General features: G+C 37.9%; 1 protein-coding gene across 1 annotated transcript in view; it reads right to left on the reverse strand.

The window, feature by feature from the left end:
* The window catches only part of rictora (RPTOR independent companion of MTOR, complex 2 a), a 52572-nt gene that overhangs the window by 17951 nt on the left and 22404 nt on the right, over positions 1 to 12217 (reverse strand). Inside the window, exons 21-28 of the mRNA XM_051679545.1 lie at positions 9646 to 9845; positions 7886 to 8012; positions 7604 to 7768; positions 5121 to 5197; positions 1069 to 1147; positions 866 to 975; positions 536 to 623; positions 360 to 452 (exon numbers count right to left, since the gene is read on the reverse strand). Coding sequence (XP_051535505.1) covers positions 360 to 452; positions 536 to 623; positions 866 to 975; positions 1069 to 1147; positions 5121 to 5197; positions 7604 to 7768; positions 7886 to 8012; positions 9646 to 9845 — 939 coding nt within the window. The remainder of the gene's footprint in view (positions 1 to 359; positions 453 to 535; positions 624 to 865; positions 976 to 1068; positions 1148 to 5120; positions 5198 to 7603; positions 7769 to 7885; positions 8013 to 9645; positions 9846 to 12217) is intronic.

The raw sequence follows: 12217 nt of genomic DNA on the forward strand, positions 1-12217 counted from the left end.
ATGGTAAATGTATTTAAAAAAAATAAAAGGTATACACCACCCCAAAACCATTTACTTCCCTAATGTTGCTGCCGTATGACTTCTCTTCAGTGAAACAAAAAAAAGGAGATGTTAGGCAGAATGTAAGCCTCAGTCACTATTCACTTACACTGCACTGCATTTTTTCCACACAATGAAAGTGAATGGTAACCGAGGCTAACATTCTACCTAACATCTCCTTTCGTGTTCCACTAAAGACAGAAAGTCACACAGGTTTGGAACAACATCAGGGTAAATCATGACAGAACCACAAAAATTGAATGCAATCATTAAATACTGGCGAGAAAATGCACAGCGCAAGAATCAAAACCATAACTGACCAGAGCCCATAGCGCTGCCTTTAGCTGTTTAATGCCTTCCCATTTATCCAGAACTGGAGAACGAACAGTGTAGCTGAGATCCGGGATAACACCCTAACAAACACACAGGGTTACAACCACTACAAATACACAAATGCCAGAAACATGCTGTACAACAACTAGCAAGCATCTTGTACCTGAGCTTCCAATAAGAGGCAGCCCGTCTTATCATGGACCAACTGCCCATACAAATGAACAGGGAGAAAAACATTTGGCCTCTGTAACCTACAACATGAGAGAGAGAGAGAAATAGTTTGAAACAATGCACTTCAATATTTTTGAAAACTGTCAACATTTACACACCCTCATGTTGTTCCAAACCTATGTGACTTTCATTCTTCCAGTGTGAAATGTTCACCTACCATCTACTTTTGTGTTCAATGGAAGACAGAAATATGGTTTTGGAACAACATGAGGATCAGTAAGTGATGACCGAATGTTTATTTTTGCGTGAACTATCCCTAAACCTTTGGTTGCTGCGCCGAACATAGTTGTCTCCGTCAACAGGTTTGCGATATGTTGTCAGAGCTTCATTCAACTGCTCTTCAATCATGTCCACATACTTCAGATTATACTCCTGCAAAGACAGAAACGGCTCAATATACCATCTTCATTAAAGAGGAACAAGATCAAGATGGATGTAAAAGAGCCAATGGATTGATCAGCTTACCTTCTGCCATTTTTCTAGTTGTTTGTTGACGTAGCCTCTTTCGTTGAGGTAAGAGAACCCCTTTGGAATGGACAGGAACCTACAGAGGAGAATGTAGAATATATTTACAGCAGAGCTGTCAGTCGATTAAAATGTTAAAATTGCGATTAATCGCAAAACATTTTTTAGTTAATCGCGATTAATCAGATTTTAAAAGTGCCGAAATTTGACACTTCTTGTCAAAATTCATTTAACTCCATCTTAGGAAAGAAAACAAAACAATATGTAGCAATATAATGCTTTATTAACATTTTCCAAACAAAGTCCTCCACAATATAAAGACAATGCACTAAAACATCACCAATTCAAGTAACATTAAACGTTTCCCAAAGTCTAAGTGTGAGTTTGACTAATTGAAAGAACTAGTTCCCCACATAGGATGCATTCATTGCAATGCGCATTAAATCTCTTAAACTCTCATCCTTCACAATATTAATTTGCCGGTAGACTGTAGCTACCCGCATTGTTACAGCAATCGTGAAGCTGCGTTTATGATTTGCGTTACCACACCAGTGTTTATGGAGGACGAGAACTGCTGTTATTAAAAATAAATATATTTGCAAATAAATGCAAAAAATTAAAAAAAGTGTACATATAAATACATAAATCTTAAAATCAAACAAACATAAGCATTTATACTTTTATTTCCTTATTTATGTACAATTGTATTAATTTATTTCCACATTAATTTATTTCCACATTTATTTATTCCCTTAATTATTTATTTCTACATTTATAAAAAATTTTCATATATTTATTTCTACATTTATTTCTTCATGTATATATTTCAATATTTATTATTTCCACATTTATTTATTTCTACATTTCTTTGTCCGCATGGAAATGAGGGGGGCGTGCTTTATCCCTGAGGCATTGCAGTCGAACTCGGAGTGCTCCAGAGTGGAGCTTGGAGGCCACAGCGACATCTTCTGGTTGACAAATTAAATACAATTGAAACAGTCACAGATGGGTGTGGGCGTGCATTAAGAGACTGTAAAATATACCTGGCTGTGAGTTGAGCGAGTTTAATGGGAAATGAATATCTGTATTGAATGAATGACTTAGAGGTCTTATCAAAATCTTATATCACTACTGTTTAACAAAATGTATATCTATGTACAGACTCTTTAAAAAAATCCCTGCAGGGATTTTTAAAATGCCCAGGACTCTGCTGAAAATTTTGGCTGACAATCCGAACAAAAACTGCGACTCCAACAGATCTGATAACAGACACATTTTACATTGTCAAAAGCAGGGTGTGCATGTGAAATGATCCAGTATCATAAAGTAAAGCTGAACTAGGCAACTCAGCAAGGGTGGCAAAAGGGCGGGGGAGAGAGAGTGACACATGGCTATTCATTTGGAATTATCACTGCTAGATCAATATGTTATTATTAACCTATTGTAACCAAACTACTCTCCTTCGGTCTACCTGCCCTCTCCCTCCAATCTATAGTAGGTGTCCACTGGCGTGGAAGAGAAATCCCGCTCAATGCCCATGCACAAAGTTACACCGCTGCGCTACTTTGAGGCGCGTCTGTAACATGTACAGCAAGTGTGTATTGTCTACCACATCGCTTTCCGTATACTACACGGTCAATAAAATCATCATGTATATCCACAATTATGGGAAAAATTGTCAATATATTTAAACGGGAATGACAGGAATGAACGTATCACGTGCTGTTAAGTAGCGCACAGCTGATATTCAACCAGATGTGCAATGCGTCCGCCAAGGACGCACACCGTTAAGGGCATTACGTGGCATACATGGCACAAAGTAACCGAGAGTCCCAATTCATTTTCAATTGGAGAGGCGATAGGAGGCAAAACAATTAAAATGCTTAAAATACAATACGTATTTATATTTGACAATATTCTAAAGGCGATGTGATAGTAAAGTGTTTTTTTTTCTTTTCTTTTTTTTCTCAATGATAAATACTTTCTTCTAGGAATGCACCTATACCATTTCTTTCTCTCCTGATCCAATACTTGAACTCTCAGTATCAGCCGATAACAATCCCGATTCGATACCGGTGTTTCTTAATCAGTTTATAATATCTATACCTCACTGTGTGGAACAGCTTAGGGGCATTCTTTTACATGTAAAGGAACATGTAAACAATAGAGAAAACAAAAAATTATTACATCAAAAATGTGTAAGAATAACATTATTTTTAAATAGTCTACTAGATAATGCAGCAGCAAAATGAACAGTAATTCCAGTGAAAATCTTCCACATTTTTCAACTTGTATCTAGACTTAAAGCTGAAGTTAAAATACTTTCTCCTATCCCGGCTTAATATGCAGAGACAGCCATAAGTTTTCTTGAAAACAGTAAACATTGTGTCTCTGTGGCGATATGAAAATTCCTCTGTTTTGAGCAACCTGTCTCAAGAGAGACAATAACATTTACTCGACCAATGGTGTGAATTGGGAGCAGGACTTTCTGTTTGTTCAATCAATGGCAGAAGGGGGGCGTATTCAGAAAGCTATTTTGAAAACAATGTTTATTTTTGCAATCCTGTTTGGTGGTGCAGATATTACTTACTTTAGCTTTAAATGGATTCAGACCTCTTTTTTTGTTCACTTCAGCTGTAATCCGTCCACTTTTAATCACAGGGTTATTTTGTTTTGGAACCCAGTCAAGTTAAATATTATTGTAATTTAATGTAAAAATATTAATAAATAATAATAAAATAATAATCATTATTATTATTATTATTATTAATAATAATAATAATAATAATAATAATGAATCATATTGTTAATAATAATGTTAGAATTTTACAATACAATAGTAATGTATTTCAGTTGTCAAGTCATTTTTATTTATATCGTGCTTTTTACAACACACATCATTTCAAAGCAGCTTTACAGAAAATTATGCTTTAACAGAAAAATAAGCTGTATTATATGTAATGTCATAATTGTGCGGTTTGATAAATAACGTGATTGTAAATTATGCCCTAACATAAGTAATTAAATAAATAAGTAAATAATATTTGTATTTAGACCCTCCGTGAGCAGGCTAAAGGCAAGTTGTAATTTAACTTTAAAACCTTTTGAGATTTACAAAGCTATCATATTTTCTTTTTTTCTCCCCTTTACTCCCCAATTTGGAATACCCACTTCCCAATGCGCTCCAAGTCCTCGTGGTGGCGTAGTGACTCGTCTCAATTCGGTGGCGGAAAACAAATCTCAGTTGCCTCCGCGTCTGAGACTGTCAATCCGCGCATCTTATCACGTGGCATGTTGAGCACGTTACCACGGAGACATAGCGCATGTGGAGGCCCACGCTATTCTCCGCGGCAACCACGCACAACTCACCACGCACCCCACCGAGAGCGAGAACCACATTATAGTCACTACGAGGAGGTTAACCCAATGTGACTCTACCCACCCTAGCAACCAGACCAATTGGTTGCTTAGGAAGCCTGACTGGAGTCACTCAGCCCGCCCTGGATTCGAACTTGCAACTCCAAGTGTGGTAGTCAGTGTCTTTACTCACTGAGCTACCCAGGCCCCCATGTCTTCGAGACTTTAAATAAAATGCACAAGTCATATGGACTAATTTAATGATGGTTTTATGGTTCTTTTATGTCATTTACGGAGCTTTACGGAAGAAACCAGGACTGACACACAGTATCAGATTTGGATTGGGCGTGTTGGACTGATACCCGATCCGGTTAAAAAACGTCAGTATCTGAGCCGATATCGAACCAGGAATTGAATTGTTGCATCCCTACTTTCTTCTATCCCAGCTTAATATGCAGAGAAATAAGCCATTCGTAGGTTGATTTTCCTGAAAAGTGACGCTATCAAAACATTGCTTGGTTTGTTTCAGGTTGCGACCAGCCTGACAAAGCAACATTGGTGGGACAACACTGACTATCTGTTTGCCCAACTATTGTGCCACTGGCAAGAATCTTGTACTGAGTGCAGTATGATACACTTATGTGGCAAGCATAATGTAACTGAATGCAATGTTTAACTTTAACATAATGTTCTACCTTAACAGCAGCAGAACTCCTTTATCTCCCAGGTGAGACAGAGCTGGTTTCATGTGGATCAGAGTGTGCAGGTTAGCCTAGAGTGATCACAACAAATCAGAGATAAAAACAAAAAAATCAGTGATTTCAGTGGGACCACACATTTAACTGATACAAACAAATCAGCATCCTAGGTGAAACTTTATAACAACTTGCACTGATAACATCATTATGCAGTCTATGTTAATTTTAAGTTAAATCTTAACCCTACAACGCAGTGTGTACCAAATATGATATACAACGTTTGACGGCTCCTGTTTCACTCTCTGTTCAAGCTGACGAGCCAAACAACCTATAGTATTTAAGTTACACAAGTTTATGGCACCATCTAGTGGCTATTTGTGAAAAAAGAAAAGTGGTGTCAATGTTTATATCGATCTATTTAAAATGGCGGCGGACTTGCGTGAAAAGTGACTTATGTTGGGATAAATGACAGCTTATTTTAATAAAGTAAAATTGACAGTAAATATTATATTGTTACTGATATTTTAAAATTAGTATTTGCTGAATATAAGCAACTTGTGCTTGGTTACATTTTTTAATATTATTTTATTGAAAACCTCCCTTTGAAATCTATGTATCAAATATGATCTAACAGGCTTTTGAGGTACATCTCTCAATCACCATTACACTCCATTCATGCCCAAATACAAAACAAAACAAAAAAATTCTGACATATACATTTTGTAAGATATGTTTAAAGTGTGAACTAATATTTCTCTGTATTTTCATAAATGCAGACTGCTCTATCATTCAGGGTTGCTGTAGAGTTTTTAAAATCAAATTTAAGACTTTAAGACCTTTTTCAAGACATGAACAAATAAAATTAATACCGTATCCCCATACCAAAACAAACCCACACAATCTCTAAATTATGCATCACAGACTCTTACTTAAACGGGCCTACCCAACTTTTAAAGTGCCTTTAAAGTTCACTTTGAAATACACCGGGGACTCTTATTTTGAAATGCTTGCGCTTCACTACTTCCAGCTGCTCATTCAAACATAAAAGGGAAATAAAATGTGCACTCCTAAAATAATCTACAATGTATTACAATATAAACAATTAAAAGTAAACATTGTCATATTTCATCAACACTATATCATCATCAACAGTTGATCAGTAGTGATCGCTCGTCATAAATTTCCGATAGAGCTTACCGATTGTGAACTGCTCTGCAACAGCTGAAAACAACAAGCCCTGCATGCTTGAAGAAATACAACAGTGCTGCATTTTCACTCTGAAGGATGCAGCGAATGCACTTATATAATAAATCTTATTCTTTTGAAGTTTGATACTCTCATATTAGGTCATATCAAGATTCCTGTCTTTCCGCCCCCAAATTTAAGACCTCTTTAAATAACAATTAAGACTTTTGTTGTATCATTTAAGACTTTTTATTACCTTAAATTTTGGAAAACTGAATTTAAGACATTTTAAGACTTTTAAGGATCCGCGGGATCTCTGTCATTATAAAGATCTCATTATTTTACATTACAAGCTATTATGATGACATCTTACTATAATTTCCTGAGACCCAGCAAAAAAAGTTTTACAATTTCCCTTCTTTTTTTTTTTAATGTCAATTGATTATTCTTCTCACCACAATTGTACAGAGCGGTTATGAGTTATCGTAGACTTTGTCAGTTCGAACCAGTCTGGCCATTTTCTGTTGACCTCTCTCATCAACAAGGCATTTCCTTCCACAGAACTGCCGCTCACTGGATGTTTTTGGCACCATTCTGAGTAAATTCTAGAGACTGTTGTGTGTGAAAATCCCAGGAGATCAGCAGTTACAGAAATACTCAAACCAGCCCATCTGGCACGAGAATGGTGCCAAAAACAAAAAACATCCAGTGAGGGGCAGTTCTGTGGACAGAAATCCATATTTATTGACCAAGGAGAGTTTCTCTGAAAGGCCCAGGTATCAAATATGCTACATAAAAAAAAAAGAAACGTGCAACATTTTTTACGATTTCTTTTTATAGTTTGTCTAATGGTACTAAAAACAGTTTAAATGTCAAAAAATTTGAATTTTCAAACTTTACAGGGTTAATAGGCAAATCTTAATAGAAATGTCATGACATTTTTAAATCACATATTTATATTGAAGTAAATGAACTAATCTGCATTACAATGTTTGCTAATTACTTATTATTAGCAGGGTTTCAATCCACGTATTTTTAGGAGCATTTTGGGATATCGCAACTAAACTGTATGTGATTTAATACATTTAATAACAGAGCCACATTGGCTTCCCCAGTGGCTACAATTTCCATTTCTGTTTTCCAGACAAATTTCCAGATTTTGTTCTCTACTTTGTGGAAATGTCCCCCCCAAAATGGGATGGAAATGCTGCTTTATTCACAAATTTCTTGCATAAATTAAATTCACAACTTCCTGTAGCTGTGATACTCTCTTGTGATCCTAAAAGCGTGATTACCTTGTCTTCGCAGGCTTCATCCAGGATGTCCAACGCCTCCATGGATATGGTTTTGTTGTGGTCATGGAGCTGTGTGACCAGCAACTCCATCCCCCAGTTACTGAAGAACTCCACATTAGCACGCAGCAGCACACGCAGGTGTTTGGTGGCGTACAGACGACAGTTCTGTAATCGGATAAATAGGGAAATTTTTTGTTTCTTATAATCTTATGTATTTTTCAATGTAGAAATGTAGGAACGCCCTCAGAAACAGAGCAACTGGACTCAGAGAGAAGATCTTACATCAGTAGCCGCTGTGAGGATCTTGGAGAGAATGACTCGAGCAAGACCATCTCTGCTGTAGTCCAGTGTTGAGACCGTTAGCTTCAGCAGATGATCCTGGTTTTTCATTGAACACATGCTCAACAGACTACAAAAAAACAAAAGCATAGTTAAATCACGCTATTCACTTACTACTAGTATGGTCACTAACAAAGAAGTAGTATGGTATTACCATGTTTTTGTACATGGTACCATGGTAATACCATTTGTTGCAAACACTACTCATTTGTGGCACTCATACTGCTAATTTGTGTTTGCCAGATGTTTTTTTTATTTTTTGGACATGGTGATGCTAAGGTAATGAATGTATTTTTTTTCATATTTACTGTACACTACAGTATTCTCTGAACTACAGTACCATGGAGTTCCATGTAAATAATATAGTGTGCATATATATATATATATATATATATTTGTATGATGTAATCATTCAGTACTATGATACATCCAAAGGTGTTGCTTCAACTTCAGGCACTTCATGTCATATTAAAATGAGCAGATTTCAACTTTTTTCTTTTTGTTATATAAAAGTCACATTAAAACTGACTTGGAAACTTTTTACCAGGCCTTCATCATTCCTTTTTGTTACTTTTCAAATGCCTCTTATGTATACATTTTACTGTTTTAGCCTTGTCCCAGACCCAGACTTTCAATATTAAACTATGAAAATCCATTATAAAAATACAAATTATTACATGTTTAAAACTACAATAATCTAAACAGAGTGAAATACACATTAACAACTTTAATATTCATTTATTTTGGGGGCCTGAGTAGCTCAGCGAGTATTGACGCTGACTACCTCCCCTGGAGTCATGAGTTTGAATCCAGGGCGTGCTGAGTGACTCCAGCCAGGTCTCCTAAGCAACCAAATTGGCACGGTTGCTAGGGAGGGTAGAGTCACTTGGGGTAACTTCCTCGTGGTTGCGATTAGAGGTTCTCGCTCTCAGTGGGGCACGTGGTAAGTTGTGCGTGGATCGCGGAGGGTAGCATGAGCCTCCACATGCTGGGAGTCTCTGTGGTGTCATGCACAAGGAGCCACGTGATAAGATGCACGCATTGGTGGTCTCAGAAGCACCACCTCTGCCACCCGGATTGAGGTGAGTAACCACACCACCAGGAGGACGTACTAAGTAGTGGGAATTGGCCATTCCAAATTGGGAGAAAAGGGTATAAAAAAAAAAAAATCATGTAATTGTTTTTAAATTATGGTTGTCCCACAGTTGTGGCTTCATTTCCACCACATAAAAGAAGTTTGCCCCTTAAAACGATAATTTATTTTTTTTCAAAAAGATAGTGTCTTTGTTAAATCGACAAAAGTGTTAGTGAGGAGCATACGAGGAGAAAGGAGACCATTATTTTATTTTCATCACCATCATTTCCACAACTGAATTCTTTTAAACGCAACACAGAATTTTAGATGTGGTTGAAATGACACTGTGGACTTTCAGAAAAAAAGACAATAATTACTTGTGATGCACGTGGTAAGTGTGAACGATGTCTTAAAGAGAAATCCACAGAGCTAAAAGTGCCTCAAGTTGAAAAAATCTATCCAAGTATCATGGTATTATCATCTGATATCACTGTTGTACTATGGTACTGCCACAGTACTTTTTTAAGGGGTATTTTACCTTTTCATCCTTCTATAAACAGCATAATAAAGTATATCAGGACACTACACTAATTAAATTGTAATCTTTTGTATGCGTGCGTGTTCTCACCACTGAAACACGCCACACTTTTCCAGCATTTTCACTCCAGATGGTTGTGAAGACAGAGTTCCCAGTAACAGGAAGTAGTGCTGACTGAGGGTGCTGAGGAGGCCGTTACTATGGAGACTGCGTTCAGGTTTAAGCCCACAGGACAAACTGAGCCACTGGACAATGTCTTTCACCAAATCCTCCAAATACACCTGACCATCCTAAAAACAGACACATGAGAGATAGAAAAAGAGAATTATTAATTGGATAATGTACAGTTAAGGGCTGTTCAGACTGAACATATTCTTGTGTTTAAAAAAAAAAAAAAAAAAAAAAAAAAGGCAAAACACAGCACAATAAATAGAAGAGATCGCAAGTGTCTCAAAATGTATTTCTTTTTTACCTGACACGGCTTCTAAAAAAAAGTGTTAAAAAAAAGAGGCTGAAAAAACTGCAAGACGTCGCATAACGTTCAAAGATGTCCATCTAGTGCATGTTTACAAAGGATACAATTTTAAAAACAGCGCAGACAGACTCAAAAACACATTAGTTGTGAATGCTCCTTGGTCGCTCATTGCAAAAAGGCTCTCTACAATACCTGACTCTGATTGGCAAATCGTGACATTTGGTGGTTAAATATATCTGAATAATGGCAGTTCTCCTTAACTGACAGCTCAGCTGGAAAAAGTATGGTTCTTACACTGCTATGCCTGTGTTCTGTCCCTCTGCGGTCTCTACAAGTAACTCAAATCACTATTTCTTGTTCATTTATTTATTTATTTTAGGGACGCACCGATATGAACATTTTTGGCCGATAACGATTTTAATCATAAAAAAAAACCTATAGGCCGATACTGATTTATTTGCCACTTATCTTATATTGTCATCACATTTTATTTTGGAATTATGCTTTAAAAATGTACAAAAAGGTACAAAAGCTTTTTTACTGTTCTAACAATAGATAATTTCCACTGAACATGGACTGGATCTGTTGAACACATGACAGGCATTTTAAAGAGAGCCACAGTGAAAGATAAATAGAAGAAAAAAAACAACAAAAAAGATACAAAAATAACTAAATATGATAACATGATGACTGATATGAAAAAAGGTTATTTTGTACTTCTAAAGCATTTTTAAACTTTTGTTTTTGCAGTTTAATAGAACAGAACATTACAACCAAAACAGAACATTACAAATTCATACTACGCATATGTTGGCCAATTCCAGGGAAATATCAACCACATCATAGAAAAATAAAAAACATTTTAACCAAAGGAACAAAACCCCATTTTAAATTCTGTATTATAGTGCTATAATACAGTACATAATAGATAATGCTGTGCCCCGGCCCCATCTGTCGGCAGTTCATCCCCGTCTTCCTGGATCTGGGAGGGGATAAGGAGAGGGAAACAACAATAAAAAAATAAAAAAACACGGTACTTACACACTGTGACAGTGATAATACCAACTAAAAACACAATAATAATATTTAAAGAGAGGGAAAGGCCAACGCGGTGCGGCAGCGGCAGAGAGAGAGAGAGAATTTTTTTTTAATAATAATTTACTCGCCGGTTCTCCGATACGCCGTAGCCTGGTCCTCCGCCACTCCTCCACCCTCTAGTGGACGACAGCCGTGCCTCCCTGGAAGGATTGTAGGCAGTCCTCCGGCCCCTGGTGGACGGAACGCCCCGCTGCTTTTTCCGGTGGACAGAAGGGGTCTCCCCCGCCCCTGGCAGCAGTCCTCCCGCTCCAGGAGATCGGCCAGGAGCCCCTCCCCGCTTGCAGTCGGCGGTTCTATGACCACGCCGTGTTTTAGCGGCTGGTAGGTGTCTCCTCCACCCCTGGCAGGCGGTCGGCTAGGAGCTCCTCCTACCCTCGCGGTTGGCGGCTGATCACACTCTCAGGCATTTGGGCTCTGCCGTTCCCGGCCACGGCTGCTCCGTTAGGGTGGATGGTAGTGGCGAGGACTCTACTACGGTGCATCCCTCCTCCTTCCCGGGTTGCGGCACCAGTGTAACACAGTTCAATGGAAAGGAGGCGGCGAGAACCGGTTTAACAATATAAATAATATTTTAATAATAAACTTAAGCAAAAAGACAAACACACACAGGTGTCAGGCAGCTGCCCGTAACTCTCTCTCTCTGTCGCACTGCCGTCTCTGGTCGGCTTTATCCCTCTCGGGCTTAATCAGCCTAATTAGGGGCCGGGTGTGTGGAATCACGGCCCACCCCCGCCCTCCACCCTGCCACACATACCCATGTCTCAAAAGTTTTCTACATATTATGGCTATTATTATTTCTGGATTGTGCATTTGAATTCACAAAGTTTTTACTACATGTGTTAATTAGTTATACACCGATCATCCAGTTAAGGGCAGTTCTGTGGACAGAAACGCCTTGTTGATGAGAGAGGTCAACAGAGAATGGCCAGACTGGTTTGAACTTAAAGTCTACGGTAACTCAGATAACCACTCTGTCCAATTGTGGTGAGAAGAATATCATCATATCAGAATGCTATTCTGAGATGTGGGTTGGCGCTGTTTTGGCATCACGAGGGGGACCTACACAATATTAGGCAGGTGATTTTAATG

This window comes from Myxocyprinus asiaticus, chromosome 3 (genome assembly GCF_019703515.2).
Source record: "Myxocyprinus asiaticus isolate MX2 ecotype Aquarium Trade chromosome 3, UBuf_Myxa_2, whole genome shotgun sequence".
In the NCBI taxonomy this organism is placed as follows: Eukaryota; Metazoa; Chordata; class Actinopteri; order Cypriniformes; family Catostomidae; genus Myxocyprinus; species Myxocyprinus asiaticus.